Source organism: Perognathus longimembris, chromosome 11, assembly GCF_023159225.1.
Source record: "Perognathus longimembris pacificus isolate PPM17 chromosome 11, ASM2315922v1, whole genome shotgun sequence".
Taxonomy (NCBI): domain Eukaryota; kingdom Metazoa; phylum Chordata; class Mammalia; order Rodentia; family Heteromyidae; genus Perognathus; species Perognathus longimembris.
This window is the reverse complement of record NC_063171.1, coordinates 45,269,735-45,295,950: the sequence shown is the minus strand read 5'-3', so window position 1 is coordinate 45,295,950 and position 26,216 is coordinate 45,269,735. Positions and strand designations below refer to the sequence as shown.

The 26,216-nt window shown below is 43.5% G+C and overlaps 1 protein-coding gene across 3 annotated transcripts in view; it reads right to left on the bottom strand.

Moving 5' to 3' along the window:
* Susd4 (sushi domain containing 4) overlaps window positions 1-26,216 on the bottom strand; it is a 111,274-nt gene that overhangs the window by 13,166 nt on the left and 71,892 nt on the right. For all 3 annotated transcript variants that reach the window (XM_048357315.1, XM_048357314.1, XM_048357316.1), the window contains exons 4-5: window positions 19,000-19,173; window positions 14,783-14,971 (exon numbers count right to left, since the gene is read on the bottom strand). In XM_048357315.1, coding sequence (XP_048213272.1) covers window positions 14,783-14,971; window positions 19,000-19,173 — 363 coding nt within the window. The remainder of the gene's footprint in view (window positions 1-14,782; window positions 14,972-18,999; window positions 19,174-26,216) is intronic.

The following is a 26,216-nucleotide window of genomic DNA, read 5'->3' as shown; positions in this document are numbered from 1 at the left end:
AGCATGCTATTCTGTAGCAAGGAAGCTTTTGCTTTTCATACATCTGAACAAACTTGAGAATCTCTGCCTTAGAAGGCATGGGCAGTGCAAAGAAGAAGAAGAAAAGGAAAAGACAGGGAGGAAGACAGAAGAGGAGAAGGTGAAAGCCAGAATGTGAGGAGGGAAAAAAACCAGAGAGGACATAACAAGGTAGTGTTTTAACCAGAGATCCCGGGGCAGAGTTAGACACAAAGGTCAGACACTTAGAGCTACATGGCCTTGGGCATTTTACTTTCTTTTTTATTTTGTTTTCACATTCATTCATTTCTCCTTTACTTTCTATCTGAGCTCTAGTTTCCATCACCTGTAAAGCAGCAATAGCGATGCCAACACTGCAAGTCTTTATACGAATTAGAAATAATATCTGTAAATCAGCAAGCACAGAGTGCCTAGAATAAAATTAGTTGCTCAATAAAAAGAGACAGTTACAATTTCTAGCAATATTATGAGCCAATGAGATAAAATGCAAGTACTGGTTACAACCTCATGCCTATTTCATTTAATCTAACAATGGTTCTACAGGGCCAGTGCTGCTATGGCTCTCTTTCAAAGCTCAGAAAGATGAAGCTATTTGTCCAAAAGTCATCTGGTGATTAAACAGCAGAGTTGTGACTGGATCGTATGTGAGGTTGACTCTGAATCCTTCATGGTACTTTTGACATCTCGTGGGGTTTTAAGGGTATATGGAGGAAAGAGAGTGCAAGGCCTCCCAACCATTTCTTTCATCTGCTCAGCATGCATTGTGCACAGTAGGGTTAGTCTGGAAAGGGCATGCTACTTACAGAGATGGAGGAAAAGGCTGGAGGAGCCCTAACACTATATGCTCTGCTGGTATGGAAAAGCAATGAGCAATCCAAAGGATGCTAGCTAACTCACATTTTGGAAGAGTTACAAAATTAAGAAACCCGAGGGGAGGGATGGAGTAGGGAGGGCTGGGGGAAGATGATAAAAGATGTGACATTAAGATGCACTGTACTCATATAATGCCTTATGGAATGGCAACTCCTTTATACAACTACTTAAAGTTAAAAAACAAAGACAACAGCCCTGTTGACCTGGTAGCAAAAGACAGGGTGAAGACAGAAGTAAGTTTGCTTCTTCTCAAGGCAGGGAAACTGAATTGTATGTTTCTCTCTGTGCTCCAATTCTTATGCTGAAATCTTAACTCTTTGGAATGTGACCAAGTTTGGAAATCAGATATATTGCAGATGAAATCAAGTTAAGATGAGGTCACACTATGGAAGGGTAGGGCCTGGATTCCAAATGACCTCACTAGAAGAGGTGGAGAGACACACAGAGAGGAGATGTACACAAGAAAACAGATACTTGGAGAACAGAGTGTGACAACACAGGAGATGAGAGGGGAGCAGCTGCAAACCAAGGAACACCAAGGACTATGGCCACATCAGAAGTGAGGAAGGGGCAAGGAAGGATGCTACCTGAGTCTCAGAGGAAGTAGGGTCCTACTGATACTGGACTTCTGCCCTCCAGAGCCATCATAGAATGTACTTATGTTGTTCTAAACCACCTGGTTTTGGAACCTTGCTATAGAAATTCTAATAAATGAGTATTGCAAGATTCCAGGAGACAGAGGCCCAGGCCTTCAGGCCAGGTCTGCAAGGTAGCATGAGGGTTTCCTAGATCATGTCAGAATACCTTTCTGGAGTAACTATACCCTGAGAATTTCCCAGACTTAACTAAAAGTTAATTATGGTCTTAAAACAGTTAACTTACGAGACATGCAGCAGTGGGCAGGGTGGGGTCAAAGCAATATAAAGAGGCTGAATCCAAGTCCTCAGATTGCCAGCACTTCCTGGAGAGATAACCATGTCAGCAGAAAACAAGCTGGTGGTGCAGAAAGCCACCCACAATGAATGCAAAAGGCCACAATGTCTTTAAACATGTCCAACAGTATGCTTGGGTAAGATTCTGCTCAGATATTATTTTAGCCCTGGCTTCTAGAAAATTCTAGACTTCTCAGCTTCCTATACATTTATCTTTGAATAAGATGCTTATGGTATGAAAATAGACTGATGTAGGCAAGTTTTTCCCTGTGATAGCTTGAGATAAGGACTAGTTTTAAATCCCAATTTCAATATAATTGGCTGTCTCAAAAAAATCTAACCAGGTTTCCAACTCCTTAAGAGTCCAAGTCGCTTATTAAATCCATTCCTGTCATTTAAAGAGAAGGGGTTCTCTCCCATTTGAGGACAAGCTGGGTAGAATATGAGCAAAGTCTCAGGCTTTGCCTCTGAAGGCAGCTCCTGGGAGAAAGCTGAGCTGTGAGTGAAGTTGTCTTCTTAAAAATACTTCTTACTTCAGAGGTAGCTGGGAACACTTTACAGTCAGGAAGGATATTGTACAAAACTGAACTCAGAAGTCTCTTGGACAAAGGGAAAAAATGATTGCTGGCACAAGCATTAAGAGCATAGTACCTACCAAGAAAAAGAATCACATGGTAGAGAGAACAAGGACATGCTTTTTTTCACTTGCTTCCTACCCAGCTGTGTGGTTACTTTGGGAAAAGGGCAGGCAATTCTGGAAGTGTTTTATAGAGAAAAGTAGGGGTGGGGTGGGAGATGAAGAAGAGAAGGAGAAAGGAAATGAGAGGCAAGAATGACCTAAACCACTCTGTTGAGTACTGTATGCCAAGTGCCTCCCAGTCTGACACCGTCCCAGAGTGACTGAGGGGATTTATAGCCTTTTTTGTTGCACCTGATTGCAAGAGGTTTTATTACTATGAAATACAAGTCATCACGCTTTCTCCAGAGGAAAGGAGGAAATAAATCCTGCCTGCAGCAGGGATGCAGAAGATATCCTTGAGTTTAAGAACAAACAGAAAATTTCCCATTGGTAGTGATCATCTATTTTCTGAGCATAATGGAGTCACCCTCTAGCCACAAGTTGAGGGACTCGGACCATTGGTCATGGTTTTTGCTGTTGTTTAGTTCTTTGCTTCTTTTGGTAATCTGCCATTTAAGCACCACAAAAGAAAGATGTCAGATTGCCTGTCTGTGGAGTTTATGAAAACACAAAGAGATTATAGAGAAAATACAAAAGAGCCATAAAGCTCAAGGAAGGAATGACCCTGTGGCCAACCCCTGCCCCAGAGAACATTCAAATTGTAGAAGAGAATGGGTGCCCTTCCCAGAGGGAGAGCTGTGTGTAAGGTCAGGCCTGGTGGGGGTCTCCTCTGAGTGTGAGTGAATAGGAGGAAGGGTTGTTGGAGTGCTTGTTTAGGGCTCTCTTCCTTTCTTGATTTGGTGGGGGACACTGCTCAGAACACTGAAACCCTCAGTTTTGCTGCCCTGCCCTGTCCTGTTCCTTTGACACCACTCAAAATTTCTTAAGTGGGGTTTAAAGAAAAAGAAGTCAATTTCAGAAGTCCAGGAGAGACCAAGAATGGATAGTTACGTTTCCAAAGAGGCAACGTACAGCAAGATGGTGAACCCAGATCTGATGTGAGGCTAGAGCAAATAAAGAACAGCTCCATAGCAAGAGTGGGTGGGAGATGTTTGGGATGGTCCATCAGGTTAGAAGAAAAAGAGTCTAGGAAGGAAGAGCAGCAAAGCAAACAGGAATAAGGTCTCTTGGTTTTCTTAGTACAAAAAGGTAAGTGTTTTCTGATTCAATATAAGAGAAGGAAAAAAAGACTAGAAGAGAAGAATGAAGCTTCTTGATGCTGTGGCACGATTTCCCTGGGGTACAGAGTGATATGTGACCAGAAAAAAGGAAGACGTCAATATGCGATTACTCATTGCAGGAAAGGGATCCTGAGAGCTGTGCTGAGGCAAATAAGCTGCTATTGTCTTGTCATCACTTCGCTGTCACGCAAGCACAGGACATGGAAATGATCTTCAGATAATTTACTATTGCTTGTTGAACAATAAATGGGCAGGTATGCTTGCTATTTTGCATCTGTTGCTAATAAAATACCCTGCCGGAGTCACAGAGAAGGTAGCTCCCACAGGAACTGTGCCAGCCACAGACCTTTGAGTTTTGGACATCAGATGAGCAAATAGGGGGTGTTACTAACGTGCCCAGACCACAGAATGTGTTTTCCCTCACAAACTCACCCCTGCTTGTTTCAGACACGAGCTAATGTCACACATGAGAGGGAATGGACATACATGTGTCTTCAAAGCAAATGGACATCCTTATGTTTTTGAGAATGAGACCGAAAATTCTCATAAGCCTTTGACTAAGGTAAGCCAAGCTCCTCATTAGAGTAGAAATTAGCCAGCTACGTACAGACATGAAAGCTGGAGGAGATGGAATTTCTTTGTGACCTTAGCAAATCATTCGCTTTTATTTGTTCTCGAATTCCTAAGAAGGTAGGATTAAGGGCATGGTTTTCAGACTATACTGGGAAACTCTTCCCTCAAATGAATCTTGTGTGGGAACATACTTGGGAAATATGTTAAACTGAACCCATGGGGTGGGGGAGGGGGGAACAGCCTAGAACAAAGTTACCCAGACTTCCCTCTTTGCTTCCCAAAGCACTTCCTGGGCATTTGAGCCTGAAGGACGACAGTCCAAAATCACCTGACCAGGCATTACATGAGCTCTTAAAAACCTCTGAAGTTGGTAAAGGGAAGAGAAGGGGATAGCCTGGGGCAAGCAGATAAATCATAGGGCTTCCTTCCACCTTCCTGTGAATAGAGTCCCACTGCTATCCAGGAACAGAGGAGAGAAAAGCAGCATTTCCTGCCCTTTTCTTCATTTTCTGCTGATTCAACTTCATACTGGATCAGCTGCTGGCAGCATCCTGGTGAGTCTGCAGGGAACCTGAAGGGCAGGGAGAGGCTAATGGAGACCAGACCCCAGACAGTTGGTCTATTCAGAGGGAGTGAGGCCCGAGGAGGGTATTGGGTGACCAGTTGGTCACTGTCATTATCATGTACATCCCAGGCCAGCAAGACTTGAATTTTAACAAGCAGAGGTCCCACAGCACTCAGTCCAACACTGGTTGGTACTAGAGCCTTATCTAGGAAAGAGGGAGAGAAGGACGGAGGGGGGAGAGGAAAGAATCCTCCCACATGCCCAGCCATATAGGCAAGTGCAGCTTAAGGGGATTTCTACTGTCTTGCTCCTCCACCTCTAACACATTTTATGCACTAAAAATTCATCTACTTTACAGGGAACAGTGAAGGATGAAGAAGTTGCCCTTGGGTGGCTGAGCAGCTCATCCCAGTGGCTGAGATCCAGTCTCTCCAGTGTAGTGTGGTGAAGGAAAAAGGACTGCGTCTCTGGATCCACTCTTCATGTAGAGCCCAAAGGTGGCTACTGGTCTGCTATCTTTCTCCACAGGATCTCTATACCTAGAATTTGCTTGTTGAATAAAGATCAATGAGCTGCCACTAATATAGGGTTGCATACTTCTTTCCCTGCTCCCTCCTGGTGAAGGAAGCCTCTTGAGTTGACTCTGAATATGATCTGTGGGCAGGGTGCAGCAGGTGCCCAGAAGGGGAGAAGCATGCTGGGCATTCCAGATCTTTTCTTGGTTACTTGCTTCTCTAAGCCAGCCCACAACAGGATAGTCAGGCTAAGAACAGTGTGTTCTGCAATGGACAGTCAAAGATGGTGGCCAGCAAGAAGAAACCTTAAAGATACATTCTTCCCATGGGTAGAGCTGGGATTGGAACCCAGAGCCTGATGTCCTAGGTACATTACAAGAGTGGTATTAGCAGGAGGTATGGGCTCAGGAAGCACATGGGCTGGGCTGTTGATGGAGAGGTGACCTGGGTAAAGGAAGGAGTTTTTCTGAAGCTCAATCTCCTCATCTGCCATTGGTACATGCTTGTTTCTCATGATTAGTTAGGAGGGGAGATCAAATAATAAAGGCACCTCCACTGTACCTGGCATGGTAGAGGCACCAACCAATGTGTTAAAAGGCAGCTTTAGGCATGAAAACATGCTATGTAGCAGGTCTACAAAAGCAGGGAGGGAGAAGGCACTGTTTGTTATGAGTTACTCCAGAGAAGTTCAGAATATTGTTTCTCCCCATTCAAGAATGCAGGTAAGGGAAGGAGGCAGAGGAAATGGAATGGCATGGGCTCTCCCTGTGTGAGATGGTCACCAGGCTGAGGCCGAGACACCTCCCCTGTAGTGGTGCCAATTCCTTTCTACAAAGGAGGTGCTAAGGCAAGGGAGTGGGGAGGGGAGGAAGGTACTGGGGATGTCTACAATCTTCTATGTTGTGGGATCAGTAATTCAAAATTATCATCATGAAACTGGGCATGGTAACACATGCCTTGTAATCCCAGCACTGAGAAGGATTGTGAGTTCAAGACCAGCCTAGGCTACATAGCAAGACGATTTCTCTTACACACACACACACACACACACACACACACACACACACACGGGCTGTAGCTCTTATGTAGCATGCATGAGGTCAGTTGCCAGCACCGCAAAAATGAACAATCAAAAGAAATAATGCACACCACGAAATCTCTAATGTGATTCTTGACATTTCTCTTGTTCTTCTTAGAGTCTAAGACCAAGCAAGAAGGGGAGAGAGTGAGTCTCCCTTGCTTGCCTGTTGAGAAATGACAAGGCAAAGACACAAGAGCTACTGGGAGAATGGGTCACCTCTGTATTGGAGAAGTGATTGGGTGAGAATGAATCTCATCATCATGGACCATGATTTATTTCTTTTCCTTTCTTTTCATTTTAGGTCCAAGTCCGGGACTTTAACTTAGTAGCTCCCACTTTTGCTTGCTGGCTAGTGCTCTACCAACTGAGCCATGCCTCCAACCTCATGGACCACCTACTTGGAAACAACCCTTGCCTCCTTTCAGTGTTCAATCTTCCATTTGGAAATGGGAACATTATGCTCCTGATGTACTGTATGGACAGCACCTTTGAGGCTGTCCTCTATGGACTGCCTCCTGGAGGCTCTCTCTCTACTCGCCTAAGGTAGGAACTGTTTCTCATTTGATAAGATCCAGACTTCAGCTGTGTCTTTCCTATTCTCTCCACCAGATTGGCTTTTAAGTCCTAGGGTACTTCCGAGTGACAGCAGGATTCCCAGAGAGAGAAATCGTGGTAGGCACCTCTTAGGCCAGGCATCCCTTGTACCTGAGCGTGTTTTGACTTGGGAACAAAGTACACTGCAAAACGCAGGTTGGGGACTGGGAGCCCTCCACATCTAAGCGGGCTTTGAGTTTTGATCTCAAATTGGAACCTTTCAAGTTGTTTCACATTTGTCCAAACAGTTCTTCAGTTTCTTATTTTTTTTCTACTTTTCTTAGAAAAGGATGCAGACCTACAAAGGACTTTGGGGCACCAGTGGGTTTCTAGGAAATCACACTGCTGCCTTCCCCATGACTGAATCCAGCACCTTCTGATTAAACCTCCATCTCTGTTTAGATGAACTAGGGGTAAAAGGGCAGTGGTGCCATCACTTTGGGCATTCTGAGTTGGGGGATTGGTTGGATTTAAAAACAAAAGTTCTACATGATTTTTTTAAAGATGGATGGCTCTATGTGTGTGCATGTGTGTGCACATGAGTGCAAGTGTGTGTGTGTGTGTGTGTGTGTGTGTATGTGTGCCTGCTGGTCCTAGGGCTTAAACGTAGGGCCTGTGTGCTGTCTTTGAGCTTTTGTGCTCAAGACTAGCACTCTACCACTTGAACCCCAGCTCCACTTCTGGATTTGGGGGTGTTTAATTGGAGATAAGAGTCTCATGGACTTTTCTGCCAGGTTGACTTTGAACCACAATCCTCAGATCTCAGCCCCCTGAGCAACTAGGATTACAGGCATGAGCCACCAGTGCCCTGCTTGTTGGGCTTTTACTGGAGTCAGTTTTACTTATTTCTGGAAGAAATGCTAGTAATGCCGATGAGGAAGCTCTGAGGATGGAAAAAATCACCACACAAGTGATCCCAGAGGAAGCTGTCACATCCATAGCTCTGCTCAGGGATTGATGCAAATGCACAAGCATACCAAATCCCACACAGTTACAAGTGGCTTACCTACATGCTCTTCCTAGTTCTTCCACAACCATGATCATGCGACTTTCTAGCCCCTTCTCAGTGGCCTCAGAGTAAGTAACAATCTCTATTGCCAGGGCTCTTGGGCAACGGATAAATCCTATATTATAAACCTAGCTCCATCTGAAGGTTAGAGACCTATATAACCATGTGTTCTGGATCTTGTAAAATCTTCAGCATCTAGGCATAACAAGTGTTTACTGATTGGATACATGACTCTCAAAGGCATTTACTTAAAGTAGCACATAGCTCAGATTTTATTTAGTATCTCTCTTTTCAAAGATTCATCTCACTGAATGGTCCCTTTTACATGTGATTGCTTTCACTATTGATCTACAGCCTTTTAAAATCTACTGAAAGAAGGACATCTGGCTGAAGATTAAAGTCCACTAACTTAACAGGGAGGCAAACGAATCTTGAAGTGGATGGAAGCTACAACCAAGGACTCCACATTTGTGTGTGCTTTAAGCATCTGTTCTTCTGACCCTGGTCATATGACTCAAAGATGCACATTCAGGTGATCACTGGTTTTCTAAACCTACTCTTTGAGCAAGCTGCCATCAGGAACTTCTCTAACTAGATATTTAGGGCCTCTGCATCACTTCCAAGCCATTGGAAAACCTGAATGGAAAGAGTATGTTCCATAGACCCAAGAGGCCTTTGGATAGTTCTTCCTCCTGTAGAGAAAAAGCCCTGTCCTGCAGCCACACATAGACAGCATGTGCTGCAGCCCCAGCCACTCTGCCTTGGGGATTCTGGGCAGTTGGTATCTCTTCTTCTTCAACTACCTCATATATTAGGGCTTCCTCCCCTTAGCCACCCACTTCATGGTAATGTCATTGCTTGTCATATGCCTCTCAGTGTCTTTCCCTATTCTTGCTCTCCAAATCCTGGGACCAGTACCTTTCGTACACCAAGGCACACTGCCTAGGCTCATGAGCTCTGTAGAGCTTCAGAATGCACAATCCTTTTATACAAGTAAGGTTCAGATGCTCTCTGCCCACAATTCAAGTAGAGACAGAAAACACAGAATTAGTTGGTCTTTGGGAACAATACACAAACCTGCCAGAAATCTCAGGTAGAAATTTCACTTGTACACTTGTAAGATCACCTACGGGAACTGTCCTTCCATGTCTTCCAAAAGACATCTCTCTTCTGCGACTTGGTTCACAGCTGTGGTATGTATATGTGTCTGCTATTTGTAATGATCCTATTCTCTAGGCAGAGCAAATTGTCTTCTTGTTCTCCCCATTAGACTCTAACCTCTGTAAAGTAGGGAATTAAGTTCTTTGTTTTTCTTTGCAATTTCCTGAAGTCCACTCCAGTGTCTCTCTGGGCCTAGCAGGTGTTCGATAAACAGTGCTGGCAAAGGAAATGGACTCCTTAGCATTTAGAAATGAGGGATTCCTTGCACTCACTATCAAAGGTTCCCACTGTCCTGGATTCAGATTCAGTGTGTGTGTGTGTGTGTGTAAAAAAGACCAAGACAAGAGCCTCAGAGACCATGAGAGTATAAGGAAGAATTTAGCTATACCAAGGTGAGAAACACTAAGCCCCAGAGAAAAACAAGCCCAAACACAAGGATCTATGGAGCATCTTTCACACCCTAAAGCTTTGTTGTCAGAGGCTTTCGTCCATGAGACATGCTTCTGGATTTCTGGATGTGCTCACTCTCAATAGCTCCTTGAAATGCACAGCCCACATTTACCTATTGGCCCTGGGAACTCTTTCACAGAACTTCCCAGTCTTTCCTTTCTAATTGTCAGCTCCTCATGAAGCCAGTGTAGATGCTGGGATTGTTCATAAGGGAGTGTGACAGCTGTCACTCAAATGTTGGTTTTCTGTTCTACCGGGGAGAGGAGGAGACATGCAGTAGAAAAAATCCTTGCACTGAGCTAGAGAGTGTGGGCAGGTCATGTCATCCTCTAAGGTGAGAGTATCCTGTCTGCACCAGGAGACCACAATCTCTGTCCAGATCACTGGCTGAAATGAGGCTCCACTAGAACTGTGAACAAATGAGCACTGGCAGTAGTAAGAGCTGGCGGTCACCCTGTGAGCAGCAGGGCCTTGCTCTGACCTTGCAATCTCCTGCTACTGGTATTCTTCAAGGAGAACAGCTAGACTGGACAGGCACATTCCTTCTGACACAATAAGCCCTTCATTTTTTACACCCCCACTGGAATGTAAGCAGAACAAGTTCATTAGGTGATGCACTTTGGCGGTTAAGATCAACACCTTTGAAGCGACCAAGAGCCATGTTCAAGTTCCAGCTCCCTTAGTGTGGGCAGGTTACCAAGCTTTCAGAAGCCCAGTTGGATTCTCAACATGATGGGACAGACAGCAGACAAAGGACATGATGAGAATCAAATGACACTCTGTCAAGATCCTGACACATATATAGCCAGCCAGTCTGATGTCAGTCAACACTTGGAATCAATATCTGCATCTCCTCCATCATCAGCTTGAGGATCCAAGCTTCTCTGTCACAGAAGACTAGAAAAAGAGTTAAGGGTGGGGAGAGGTATTCAGTGACATGTACCCTAAGAGTGACAGGTTCACTGACAGTTGGTAGATTAATAGTGAGATAGGAAAGGGATAAGAAGCTTATAGAGAAAGACTCCCACTCTACTTCTGTCCACACGTTCCTTCACTGGTGGGCTTGGAACACTTGTAATATTAAAAGGCTCGAACAGCAGGTGATTCCAAAGCACAGTGAAAAAATTTCCACTGTGTTTTCTTGAAGAAAGCACAAATTCTGTAAATAATTTGAGTGAAGAGGGAAGTGTAGATGACACATTAAAGGGAGGCATTTCCTTGGGACAGTTCACCTATGCTGAATGTCTTAAAATAATATTGCATAGGGGCTGGGGATATGGCCTAGTGGCAAGAGTGCCTGCCTCGGATACACGAGGCCCTGGGTTCGATTCCCCAGCACCACATATACAGAAAACGGCCAGAAGCGGCGCTGTGGCTCAAGTGGCAGAGTGCTAGCCTTGAGCGGGAAGAAGCCAGGGACAGTGCTCAGGCCCTGAGTCCAAGGCCCAGGACTGGCAAAAAAAAAAAAAAAAAAAAGAAATGTTTAAAAAAAAATAATAATATTGCATAACAAGAAACTGATACTTAAAAAGAAAATATCAGATTAAAGAAGGAATAAAAGACCCAATTGGAAAATATTCTCAAGAAATTTTGCTTCTTATTTTAACCCATTGCCTCTTTTTATTTTTAAGAGGCACAGTCTCATTCTGTTTCTCAGGCTAGTCTCTAACTCCTTCAACTGATCTTCCTGCTTCAGTCTGTTGGGGTTCAGCTTTGGCCTTGAGGGGGAAGGGCATTGAGAGCGCGCCCGAGACGCCGCCCTTCCCCCAGCCCTGGGGAATGCGGAAGCAGGCCACAATTCTCTGGGTCCGGAACCAGAAGAACTGGCTTTGTGAACAGCCCCCAACTTTCTTGCCAGCCCATGTGCGTCCCTGAGGTGGCGCTATCCAAGTGACGTTAGCTCATGAGGGGGTCCTATGACAAGCTCGCCGGCCTATCGCCAGCTCTCTGGCCGATGACCCCTTCTCTCCTCACCTTCTACTATATCAGCTACTAGCCCCTCCCTTATTAAATCAGATTTGCTCTTGAAGCATCTCCGAGATCCGCGTACACCTGGCTTTCTTCACGGGTAAGGAGGGAGGTAAAGCGATCTCGTATGGCCCCGTGCACCTGAGGTCTTTCCTGAGCCCCCCACTCCACTCTGGCCTTACCTGCGGGTTGGGTGACCAGGGGAGAGGGTGAGAAAGGGAGCCATTAGAGGATAGCAGAGCCTGAATCCCCGCGCCAGGGAAGGCGACCCGAGCCCGGCATCAGCCTACAAGGCTCTGTGACTAGAAGCATGGACCACCACACACTACTTACTTTAACCAAGTTTCTATCTGATCTTGAGAAAGGTAATTCTTTACTCTGTGCTCCTCCACTCAGAATCATGGTTTTTGGGCATTTAAGGAGTGTTTCATTTAAAGGGTTCAAAAACTAATTCCATCAGATAACTTAAAGGAACATGTATTGAAAGTAAAACTGTAAATATTACTTTTTAAAAACTGAGGAACATAGTAGATAATATGTTGAAAATGAACTATACAAAATGTGGGTAGGTATGAGAGGGAAAAACTGGGAGAGAGTGAAGGAAGGGGTGGCATTGTCCAAAAGAAAATGTACTCTTTACCTGACTTACAAAGTGGTAACCCCTCTGTACATTGCCTTTATAATAACAATAAATTTAAAAAGATAGAAGAAGAGAAAAAAACCTGAGGAAGCTGAATCCCAGTAGCTCGTAACTTGGGAGGCTAAGAGCAAGAGGACTAAGGTTTGCCAGCCCAGGAAGTAAATCTGATCCCCTCTCAGCTTATAGCTGGGTGCAGGGTCATATACCTGATACCTCAAGCCACACAAAAAGCAGAGATTGAGAGGATTTCAGTGTCACAACAGCTCCAAGCAGAAAAGTCCTCTAGTCTGTCTCTATAGATGAGAGCCGGTGTTAATGAGAAGCCTAAAACTAGAGGATCATGGCTCAGGTACACGCCCGAGTGGGAAATGATGCTCTATTCTAAAAGTAACTGGTAAATCAAACCAGCAGCAAAGGGACGTGGTGGGTAAGTGAGGGGACTCATTTCCACCCAGCTCTGCGCATCGCTCCCGTTTATAACCTCATACCACTGTCTCCTGAAGTTAGATTTGTTTTTATATCTTATCCATATCACTTTCTCTGGACTGCATAGAAACTACTTTCCCAAGCCCCAAAATAAAGATGACCATAACCTGACTACTTGAAACAAATTTCAACCAAATTTGAAAAGATTTTAAAGTGGGCATTTCCAATGGATAGCAAAATCATGATAATGGCATCTTTAAAATGCTCTCTATCTGGTGATCAGAACCCGAAGAACACCAGGCAAACTAGGAAAGGAACCCTTCTCATGGCAGCCATGCACCTTGGCCTATTACTGGTGTGTGGAAAATGGAAAGACTATTCCCACTGGCAACAAAGGGGGTGATCTTGGTCCTCTAGGCTAGGATGTCCAGATTTAGCAAACAAAGATTCATACTGAATTCTATTTGAATTTCAAATAAAGTATATTATTATTGTTGCTGTTATAATTGTTATTGCTATTACTATAAGTTCCATGCAATATTTAGAACAGTCTCCTATTGGAAAATTACTTGCTACCTGAAATCCATATTTAATTGCTGTCCCATATTTAATCTAACACCTCTACTCTTGGCTCCAGTCACCAAAGGCAATTGGGATGGGTAGTAGGTGAGGGGTCAGTGGAGGTTCTACAACTATCCTAGGAGTAAGACAAAACTTACAGCACAAACATGGTGTCCTCCCTCCCTCTCCTCTCCTTTCTTCCTTCTCCCCTTCCTCCCTCCTCTGTCCCAAATTTCTCCAAGGAGCTTCACTGGCTCAGACCAAGTTCACTCCAAGCCACTTAGAAACCAATGCTCTTTCCAATTCCTTGGATCATCATCTGCAAGGCACACTTTCCTTCTTGGTCTTCTATGTCAGAGCAGCTGTAAACTTGAGAGAACTGATTCACTTCCACATTCTGTTGTTTCTTATTTTTTTTTCTTCCCCAAGCAAGGCTGTAAATAGGCTTGGAGGTTCTCTAAACTTGTTGTTTTTTAAATTTACTTTTATTGCAATTTTTTTATTAGCATGCTAGGAGGGCTCTAGATTAAAGTCTCCCTCCCTTTCCCACAGACAATCCCTCCCTGCAAGTATTCATATGCCAAGAATTGCAGAAGGCATGATTTCCAAACCAGACAAAAGAGAAGGCTGAACCTGTGTCTGACTTGCCTACTACAGAAGAGTTTATTGGTGCCACCCCCAGATACAGCCTTGATGCTGGCCATGGATTCTGTCCCCCTCACTGTTGCAGATCTCTGATTAGTGGTGTTTAGTGAGCCAACTTTATAACCATACAGATTTCATAAAAACAAGGAAGAAGGAGTTCTGGCTTTCAGGCTTCTATGGATGTGCTTGCAGCAAAACATTTACAGCGAAGCTATAAAATGCATGGAGATATGGAAGAGACATTGACACAACAATAAAAACGAGGAGTGAGATTAACGATGCCATAATGCAATCTGTTTTCATTTGGTGCAGAGAAAATTAAGTTTTGAAAGCATTTCATGTAACTTTGCAATATTTTGCAGTTTAACCTTTGACGCTTGTGACCATCGTGTGTGTGTGTGTGTGTATGTGCATGTGTGTGTGTGTGTGTGTGTGTGTGTGTGTGAATAATGTGGCTTGAACTGAGAGCCTAGGGACTGGTCACTTGCTCTTTTTCTTCTACTCAAGACTAGAGCTTTAACACTTGAGCCATAGCTCCATTTCTGGTCTTTTTCTGGTTAACTGAAGAGTCACATGGGCTTTGCTGCTCAGGTAGAGTTTGAACCATGATTCCCAGATCTCAGCCTCCTGAGTAGCTAGGATTACAGGCATGACCCACAGATGCCTGGCCTACAACATTTTCTTTTATCTGCTTTCCTCTCTTAAGCCTAAGGATGGGGAAAGCAAATTTTACATTTTACATGAAGTTAGTGTGGCTTTGTGGCAAGTGATCTCTGCTCTGGACACAGACAGGAAAAGATTACTCAAGGACCTAAAGTTATTGATGGCCATATGTGGCAGCTCTTTACCTCCTATCAAAAACCCACTTCAAAGCTATAAAATACATCTTCCGAAAGGCTAAGATGTGTTACCTTCCAGAGCAAGGCACCGGGGTGGGCTGGATGACCAGATAAGGTTGTGTAAGCACTCGAGATACTCGGACCCCTCAAGTTTAAATCCAGGGAAGCAGCGATAGGCAATCACAGTCCCCACCGGGAAGGAGGTCTGGAACTCTGAGATATTCACATAGCCATTGGAAGAGGCTAGAGGTCTCAGGCAGCCTGGAAAGCAAGCAAGAAAGAGGAAAGGTTTCATCTTTGTGCATCAAACAGAACACCTGAAGTCTTCAGGATTGCCTCACTGGCTCCGAGGAGGGAAGCTCCTTGGAGAGGCTGAGTTTCCTCATTTTAACTGGCTTATTACATTTAGGAGGCAAAGGTTTGCTTCTATGTCCGCAAATGGCATAGAGAGGGTTAGATAAGGAACCAGGAAGTGGAGGCGAGGAGGGTGTGGGTGTGTGATGAGGACTGGCATATCCCCAGCTGGATGGTTCTGGCCCTGATTGCTTGTTAGTATCACCTGAGGGGATTTTATAAAACACTGGTGCCCAAGCCTCATGCCCATAGTCTGAGAAAGGCCTAGAAAATCGCTATGTTTTTTATAAAATTCTCCAAGTTATCATAATGTGCCCTCAGGGCTCCTAAGAGTAGAAAGGCACTATAGTGGCTGGGGTGTTATTGGTGGTGGTGATGGTGGTATTAGTGGTGATAGTGGTGTCGGGAGTGGCAGCGGTGGTTTAGGCAGGCAATGTTTCAAACTCAGTAACATTGAAACAGACCATGGGGCAGAAACTTGCCTCAACTAGTGCCATCAAATGTTTGGAAATTTAGTAGGGCTTCACCTGATATAGGTAAGGAATCTACAGCATAATGGTTCATAAACTTGAGAATGATCCGCAGGCTTGGTGGACACAGCCGGTGAGGCCCACAGCAGGGCTTCTTGTTTTAGTAGGTCCCAGTGCAGCCTGGTGATCTGCACCACCGCCATTTGGGTGCTGCTGCCACTGCTGCTAGTGATAGTGGATTCCAGCACGTACACAGAGAAAAAATGTCATGCATGTAGCACAGAATTCTGTGTGCCATCCGTATGGAAGTGGGACTTGGGTCCCCCATTCCTGCCTCTAAGCTATTGATTGCCTTTTGTTTTTGAAGCCTTTGCAGGTAAAGTATTCTCAGTGGCATGAGGTTCTGCTGTGTGTGGCGTCTCCTGTGACCAGTGTCACTGGAGGGCACAATGACTGTGAAGAGGCGACGTTCTTCAGGAGTGGGGATAATATGTTATCTACTTTCCCCTCCGATCACCAAATACAAATTGTGTGTATCCTAGGCACGGTGGCAAATGACTGAACCCTTCCCAGAGCTGACTTTGTTAACTACCGCAAATGTCTTGAAGGAATCTCTGAGGTACATTTCTTCCATTGACACCTCAGTATACAGTGTCTGGACATCAAGGTGAGCAAGACAAGTGAGGCCCCAAGGGGCAGAACTTAGGGAAGCGCTCATTCTCCAGGTCTGCAGTAGCCAATGTGCACTGCTGTGCCCTGAGACACAGAGCTCTCCAATCCCATCTGGCCCCATCTACCCCTGAACCAATCAATGCTCAGGATGGACCAGACCTGAGAAAATAAAGGAGTTCTTAAGACACTCTTATGGCCTTACATGTTTTTGAACATGAAGAGTGACAATGTTCATGGCAAAAGTGAAGTTGGGGCGGGAATCTGGAACTCTCAGGAAGGACTTACAGCTCTAAGCGACTTGCATGGATAAACTGGCATCTCCCAAATAAAAACGGAGTCTGATCCATTGCGAACAGCAAGCATCTGAACACTGCTTTCCAAAATACCAAATTCCGGCAAAAATGCCCCCCACCCCAACAAGCCTTCTAGCAGCTTCCCACACCCAGGATATGGCAGGGGTTAAAATTCATGCAGCTAAGCAGTGCTTGGTTGGAGATAGCCCACCCTACATATAATAGGAGAAAATAGGCTTCAACTCAATAGTTCAATGGGATTTCCATTTGCACTTCTAGATAATAGAGAGAAGCTTCCTCAGGCTTTAGCCCCTGGATCTATAGGTGCAAATAAAAGTTACAGAATGAAATGTTACTCTAAGGGACAATTAATTCCCACAGGGGCCTCAGCCGGGTGTCAGGCTGTCAAAGGCAACTCTGATTCCTCATTCCCTGTGCCATGCCAGGCGGGCAGCAGACAGGAAGCTGTTGTGGTGACAGCTGGCAGAACACCTGTACAGCAGGAAGCAAAATGGGGTGGTGGGGTGGTGGCCACAGTACAGGCCATGGCATCTCCTCTGGGAGATGGAGGGCGCTGAGGAGGAATGAGCACAGGGGACATGTGTACTGTTTGAAGAGGCACATCTCTCAAGTGTAGCCAGCCAGGGGCTAAGAGGACAGTTCAATGGTAGAGCACTTGCCTAGCATGTATGAGGATCTAGATCCAATCAAGAGAGGGAGATTGAAGGGAGAGAGGGAGGGAAGGAGGGAGGGGTAAAGGAAGAAGGTGAAAGAGATGGAGAGGAGCCAACCAGTTCTTTGGTTGCTGCAAAGGTAGAGAACTCATGGTTTGAACCAGGATTTGAGAAGGACATGATAAAGTGGCAAGCCAGACAGAACAATGGGAAAGCAAGTATTTGAATTCAAAAATGACATCCTAAGAGGTCAACTGCTATGGGGTGTTCAAAAGATTATTAGGGGAAAAAAAAGCTCTTAAGGAAGCACAGTGTATTTAAGTGACACAAAAGAAGATAAAAAAGGTGAAAGGGAAAGATCAAGGATCTACAGAAAATAGGTAAGGCAAAAAGTGGTAGGAGGCCTGAGGTATTTTCTTCACCATAACTCTGACATTGCCAGAGACCTGGAACAAATCAGTGGTTAATAAAGTTTATTCAAATAAGGAGATCGACCTAGGAGCCAGCTGCTTCTTTTGTAGACAGTCTCAGAATGTGTAAATAAATCCTGCATCTCCTTTAGAAATGAAATACAAGACAGGCTAGCGGTCTAGGCGGCTGCTGGGGGAAAGAAAGGCAAGGCAGAGAGTGTGATTGTCCGGCTGTGCCTGTTCTCCCAATTCTGCAGCCCGTGTTCCTTCACGGGGTCGTGACTCTTGAGCCTCCCATGTAGGAAAACAATTTATTTCTGATGATGGGGCACACAAAGTAATACTGGAGCCTGCCAGTTGTGATTTCCAAGCACCAAGTTAACATTTGTCTCAACTTGAACATGCCAAGGTTTTGGAAGCAAATGAGATTGCTCTCTTTCTCCCTCACAGAATGAATTATGCATTGCCTTCTCGATCCTTTAGTTCAAATCTCAGGTCAAAAAAAATAAAATCAGAATTAATTTGAACTGGAGGGCTTATTTGCACAAACAAGGAGGGCCCTCTATGTGGATAGGGCAAATCTTTAACATTTGAAAGGATAAATATTCACCATAGGGTGAATATCTGAATTTGTTTTTCTGTTTTCCATGCTTTTAAAAATGGCTAACTTTACTAAGAGAAAACAGTGCCTGTAAGATGGGCTTTTCTGTATTCTCACTGAAATAAATGAAAGCATTCTGTTATTGCCATTAAATATGTAATGGTTCATTATTGTGTTCACAGCCCAGATATAATTTCATAATCCTTAAAACTACCTTTGATTTACTAAAGAGCATAGGCAACATGCTAAAGAGGAAAAATTTTCCTATTTGTGCTTTAAAAGTAGGAATATGGAGCTAAGTGTCAGTGGCTTACAACTATAATCCTAGCTGGGCCTGAGGACCCAGGTTCAAAGCCATCCTGGGCAGGAAAGTCCATGACCAATAAAGTCCATATCCAATTAACCACCAAAAAGCCAGAAGTGGAGCTGTGACTCAAGTGGTAGAGTGTCAGCCTTGAGAGGAAAAAAAGCAAAGAGACAATGCCTAGTCTGTGAATTTAAGCCCTGAGTCCAGGGGCTGAACTGAAGGCTGGGTTCAAGCAGTGAGTTCAAGTCCCAGTACTGGCACACACACACACACACACACACACACACACACACACACAAAATAGATATATAAGTGTATGGAGCTGACTCACTACAGGGAGTTTGGATGGAGATTTCAGGAGCAGAGATATGGCAGTCCCCATGAAGATATGGCAGGATCGACGTGGAATGGATGGTCTTATATTTTCCCCACCATCATTTCTATTATGCTGCTATAGAAACTATGCAGTCCAGACAGAACAGCTGAGAAGCGAGGCTCTGTCCCGTACCTTGACAGATGGGCAGGTTATCCCACGCCCCATCATCGCGACATAATGAAACCGTGTTGTACAGGTCAGGGTACCGAATCTTGAATCCTTCGTGACAGGTAATGATTAACTTATCTCCAAGTCTGTATGTCTTGTTATGAATCTCAGCATCTTCGATTTGAGGAATACGGCAATCTGCAATCAGGTTAAAGGTAGATAATAGTTTTAGAATTTAAAATGGTGAACAGCTTGACAAGAAGGCTCATATTTTCAGTCCTTGTCTTGACTTACACAATCGCCTGGCATGTGGTACCCTACCCAGCATTAGGCTCAGATGCCAGGGATAAGCAATACAGCCTGGGTCATAGAAAGAGGCAACTCAGAGCTGACATACAGAGAGAACTTTATTTCCTGCCTATGACACTTCTGTACAGCTGGTCTTAAAAATAATTGTGGAAATAAATGAAGACAGGAGTTGGGGATGAACCTGAATTATCTGTCTGGTTACACACTGTTGCAGACAGTACCTAACACAACGCAACCTGTCTGTTAGACCCGGCCAACCCCTTTGTAAGCAGAGGTCAAGCCATGGCTACATTTGCCTTCAGCATCTTCTGTCTATTTTATGTGCGTTTGAAAGGCTAATGAATGGAGCAGCACATACTCTTACCAATCTCTCAGAGGCTCAGAGCACCCAGCTGCACTGCCTTCTGAAAGTGGGGTAGAGCAGAGTGCACAGATATGGGGTGAGGGGTACTCCTTGCTGCTAAGTAGGGATCCTGTCCTTCCTACTCCCCTCCCCCCACTGCCTCTTCTAAGATCATAATGCATCTTTCCCCATCTCTTATGAGTACATTTCTACTTAATGTTTCTGATTTTTTGCTTTTTTTTTTCCAGAGATGGGGATCAAACCCAGGGCGTTGAGCATGCTAGGCAGGTGCTCTGCCTCAGAGCTATACTCCCAATCCCTGCTAATGTTTCTGATTTGAGATGCATGTATAGTTGTTAGTCTGACCTATAGGGTGAGTAGGCTTCAGACATGGACTCTTAATTTTTTAAAAACAAGGCAAATTCTAAGGATAGTATGTTGTCAATCACAAGAAACTCCCTCCCGAAATCCCTGAATAGTCTTAAAGATAATGGTTGCTTAGCCATTCCCACTGCACCAAACCTATGACACAGCTGGAACTGCAGGGGTAGGAATTCAAGGGGTTCTAAGGTGTGATCTGTCTGTTCTGAAGCACTGGGACCTCAAAGCCATGACTGGGGTGAAAGGAAGGAGGGAGCTGTGGCTGGCTGACGGGGCGACGCTGGTGACTGCAGACCTTGGTTGCTTTAAAGGAAGGGAATAATGCCAGGGATATGGGGTTTGGGCTGCATTGACTAGGAATGGTGGGAAACAGAATACAATGGACTCTAGAAAACAGGATGTCAGCCATTGGAAAGATGATCAAAAAGTGAGAGAGGAGGGCCTGGCAGCTGGAGTGAAGGGGGTGCAGGCTATCTGCTGGAATGGCCTCTTAAGTCAGATGCCTGGAAGTCTGAGACTTTGTCACCACTACTTAGTTTGAGAGCAAGACTGGCGCCACCCACTTCCTGTGACATTGTTTCCTTGCTTCCAGACCTAGGCACACACCTGTCAAAGAGGAAATGCAACAGGGAGCCATCTGAACTTCTGCCTGAGAGCCCTGACAGCACCCAGGAGCCTTACTGGATGGCTCTCCATGCAGCCCCAACCTCTCCATCTTCCCCAGGGAAACTGTCATCAAGCTGTTTGATGAGCCCTAGATTCCCATCCAGAGTCTTGGCTGGAGAATGGTGTTCTTGTTTAATTTTCTTCCTCTCATTTTTGCATATGGAAAAGGGTGTTTAAAATGCTTTACATTTAATCAGTAATTTTTCTGCTACAATAGCTGAACTTCTCCCGAATTAACCCCAGGATAATCCTGGCTAAAGTTACAAGATAATTGACAACTGCTGCCTTCTTCTTAATGGAAAATGTGAATTATGTTTTTTTCTCCCCCCCGATGGCACTATTCACATTATTCACAGCAAATAAAAACATATCTATCAGAGCATCTATATAAAAATCTCGGCTTTGCATCGTTCCTGTGATGGTAATTTGTATGTCTGAATAACTATTTTCATAATGGACTTAAAATGTGTTCAAGAATTCACTGGCAGAGTCAGAAGGTGGCAAACTCTAAGGGAAGTCAATGGATAAAATGTCTACTGAAATCTGACAGACAAGTCAGCATGGGCTGGCCAGGAGCGAACACACTCATGCCTTGTTCCCAACATTGATTTCTCAGCTTGTGCTGGTTCATGTAGAATGTTTTGAACTTCTCATCAGAACCCCAAGTTTCTGGAAGCAAGAGTTGGGTCTGTTGCGGAGTATATGACACAAGGATTGAAGGGAGCTCTCAGCCTCCCAAGTCTCATGGACCTCCATTCAGTCTCCCCATGGGTGCTCCATGGTCAGTGATATAGGCCCATTCACTACGTGGGGCCGTCACATGTCAACCTGCAACTAAGAAGTCAGAATGCAAGACCCATCACAGTGGAGAGGCCAGGAAGGACTGTGTCTGTAGGGTAAGGAAAAAACAGACAGGCTCTAACAATGCCTAAATTTAAGTAAAAGAAAGGATCATCTAGTCTCTCTGAGTTTTTATGCTCAGTGTCTGGTATCTAACTCCTACTCCTTCCCCACCCCCACCACAAAGGCAGAAGAAGCCACATGGAATAGGTCTGTGCCCTAATGAGCTGTCGATGACAGGGACCTCTGGACCTTATTTCTATGGAAAAGAATAATCAAGATACCTTTAGTATCTAAAAATAAATGTGAAATCTTCATCCACGTGGGTGCTTTGCATAGCAGTCTTAATGGTGATGTGGTTGGTTTCTGAAAGATCTGTATAAGAGACTTGTTTACCCAGCTTTCCTTATTCTATGTGAGTTATAAGAAGTTTGCTGGTGGTGGGGGTTCCAGGGAGACTTCAGGGTACATTCAGATAAATCCATCATAAGTTGAAAATGCATTAAATACACCTATGATACGGAACACCCTAACTTAGCAGTAAATATGCCATGATATCAACGATTTCCCCTTATGTAGCTGTGGGGGTTGAGGCTCACTGATACTGACCAGCACTGAAAGAGTATTGTAGCACAAATCACTAGCCCAGGAAGCAACAAAATTCAAAATCTGAATGACAGTTTCTACTGGATGTGTGTGTATTGCTTTCACTTCACTGTAAGGTTAAAAGACTGTAAGTAGAACCATTATTAAGCTTGGAGTATTTGTAACACCATGTTCTATAGCATAAATTCATTCAAACAGAATTTTTTAAAGCCACTTTAAACAGATTATTACCAGAGACTATAAAAAATATTTATCAATATTCAATTCAGTCACATGGAATCCAGTCAATAATTAGAACCTAGATATATGAGACATAAATAGTAGGTGCTTGCAGGATATAATGTGAGGGATATCAAAAGCTTCGATTCTGAAAATCATTTTATGCCAGCACACCATTGTCATTATTTTTGTGCCTTGTTCTTAATAACAATGGAGATTTGGTATAATGAACATATTAAAGGAATGAAAGTTCCTAAGGCAGTTTTATACATTTATATCCAAGTACAAATTAGTATATCAGGCTAGTTAGCAGAGAACAGATTCCTAAGGGATGTGGCAGGCACAGTAAAAGTAAAAAGAGATTTTCAAGAATGTGTGCTATATAGTGGCTGCATAGGTCTTTAAGATGTGAGTTATATGTGAAAACAAATTTGATTTCTTAAAATGCCACATTTGGGCATCAATACTGCCCTCGACTGGTCCCAGTAACATGAATACATGATCTATCACTCAAAGATTCACAGTCCACATTAATATATTAAAGGCTCTAAAGGTCTTTCTGTAAATAATTTGATTTAATTTCATTTCAACCAGCATTTGTAAGGCTATTCATTCATCCATCCAGTAAATCATGGAGCACTTACTCTAGGTCCAATATGTTCTAGCTTCTAGGACAGAAAAAGTAAAGATTCCTACTCTTAAAGCACTTGCATGGAGAGAGGCTGCTACCAGAAAAAAAAATAAGGATCAAATGAGCTAGAAAAACAACAGGAAATACTCGATGCTATGCTGAACACATAACAAGGGCATAGGACAGGGACGGACTCAGGGACTCACTTACTGGGCACACAGGAATGGGGTCCCTGAGGAAATGACATTTATTGAGCTGAGACGTGTGACAACAAGGATCTGATTACACATGGACCTGGGAGAAGGAAATTTCAGGAACTAGAACAGCTGGTGCAAAAGCCAGGAAAGAACTTGGTGTCCTGAGAAACACAGGAGATCTATGTGTTTGGAATACAGTGATCAAGAGGGGAAGGGAAAGGCCACACCAGTTGGGCTGGTAGATTAGGGCAGGGAATTGGGGTTTCATTTAGTGAGATAGGGAGCTAGTGGAGGGTAAGCGTGGGCCATGAAGTTGCTGACCTAAATCATGTGTATAATGGTTTTTCTGAGCTCTGTGAGTCTGACAGAACTACTGGAGGAAATGGACTCTTTATCTACTGTTGGTAGGAATGTCAATTAGTCCAGCCACTATGGATATCAGCCACTATGGAAATCACTATGGAGGTTCCTTAAAACCTAAAGACAGAACTACCCTATGATGCTGCTGTATCATGCCTAGGCAAATAAGGGATGTAAGTCAAGATACAATGGAAATACCCACACTGAACTAGAAAACCTGAGATGTGTGGAGTGGACAGGGGTGGTGAGACTGATGGAAGGGGTAACTGACTCAAATGCATGTACACAAAAACTGACCTATTACAAAGGAACTTCTTTGTACAATTATTTGATGAGAAAAAGTAAATGAATAAATGCCAGGAATGTAAACAGGGACTTCTGTGAGGGTAAGTTTCAGAGGAAGGGGAAGGGTGATAAGAAAGGGTAAAGGAGGTGGTGAATACGGTAGGAATACTTTAGACACATGTATGAAAATAGAATAACAAAACCTATTACAATTATTTTAAAAAGGAAAAGGGAGTAAGAAAGAATAATATAGTGGGATAGATTTGATCCAAGTACAATTATATGGAACAAACCACAATGAAATGCCGATATGTGCTAATAAAAATGTAAAACAATTCATGAAAGTTAATAAACTACTGGTAGAACTAATTGAGACCTCCCAGAATGAGGACACATAACCACATAGGAATTAGGAAAGGATATCTTGACATAGCTTATATTTTTTTAAAATAAGATGTTACAAAGCTTTGATTTAAGAAGCTAAACATCTTAAATAGAATCCAATTCTTAAGAGAAAAAAGCAAAAAGAAAAAGATGGTACAATTTGCCAAAACAGACACACATGAAGAAATAAAAAGTAGTTATATTCCCATATAATATTTTGTAGATTGAATTCAAAATGAAAAATCTTTCCACAAAGAAAACTCCAGGCTTGGGAGGCTTCCCCATGACTTCCGCTCAATCACAGCAGGTACACACAACCCTGCCAGAGTTCTCTTCTGAAGGACACCAATTTGTGTCTGATTGCATAATGGAGCAAGAATGTATAGGAAGGGAAAACATTTGGGCCAATCATCTCATCAACATAAATGCAAAACTTCAAAACAAGATGTTAGTAAACATAAACGGCAGTAAAGAAAAAAGAAAATATATTACTGATAAACTGGGTTTGTTTTAAGAATGCTCTGTTGATTTAACATTTAACAATCAAGTTCCCCTGATTGAATACTCACTAAGAGAACAAATGACAAATTTTTCATCTTAAAAGATGTGAAAACTGCAGAGGTTCTGCACAGCAAAGGACATAGCTTGCAAGATAAACAGAAAGCCCACAGATTGGGAGAAGATCTTTACCAGCCATACAACAGACAAAGGCCTCATATCAAAAATATACGCAGAACTCAAAAAAAATTTAAATTTCTCTAAAACAAATCCTCAAAGAACCAACAGCTCCCTCAACAAATTGGCTAAAGACCTAAAAAGAGATTTCTCTGAAGAGGAAATGAGAATTGCTGAGAGAAACACGAAGAAGTGCTCTACATCTCTGGCCATAAAAGAAATGCAAATGAAAACAACACTGAAATTCCACCTTACCCCAGTAAAAATGTCCATTATCAGGAAAACTAATAACAACAAATGCTGGAGGGGATGTGGCCAAAAGGGAACCCTACTACATTGTTGGTGGGAATGTAAACTTGTTCAACCACTCTGAAAAGCAGTGTGGAGGTTCCTCAGAAGGCTAAACATAGAGCTCCCCTACGACCAACCAGCTCCACTTTTGGGCATCTACCCAAAAGATTACAAGCAAGACCACACGAAAGCCACCAGCACAACTGTGTTCATCACAGCACAATTTGTCATAGCTAAAATATGGAACCAACCCAGATGCCCCTCAGTAAATGAGTGGATCAGAAAAATGTGGTACACATACACAATGGAATTCTATGCCTCTATCAGAAAGAATGGCACTGCTCCATTTGCAAGGAAATGGAAGGGCTTGGAAAAAATCATACTAAGTGAAGTGAGCCAGACCCAAAGAAACATGATGCTATGAGTTCCCTCATAGGGAATAATTAGCACAGGTTTAGGCTAGTCATAGCAGAAGATCACACTAGCCCAAAAGCTATGCCCCTATGAACACATAAGATGATGCTAAGTGAAATGAACTTCACGTTATGGAAACAAGTGTTATATCATTGTTGTAATTATTTTCAACATGCCATGTGAAACAGTACCCCCCCTTCTTCTTCTTCTTTTTTTTCTCTCATATTCCCTTCCCATGGTTTTATCCCTGCTACCACTATATCTGACTATAGTACCCTGGATATGGTATATACGTGTATTAGAACTAGGGAAGGGAAAGAGAATACCAAAATCGAGAGACAAAGATAAAAAGACAAACCATTCCAGAAGCAATACTTACAAAACCATTTGGTTTAATCCAACTGTACAACTCATGGGGGTGGGGGGAGAGGGAAAGGGGGAGGGGGACGGGGGAAAGTGAGGGAGGAGGCAGCAAGTTGAACAAGAAATGAACTCACTGCCTCACATATGAATGAAGCTGTAACTGCTCTGTACTTCACTTTGACAATAAAGAAAAAAAGAGAGAAGAAAAGATGTGAAGAAGCACACGGTAAAATGTAACATTCATTCATGGAATTAAATTATTCTTAATAAGTTAGAA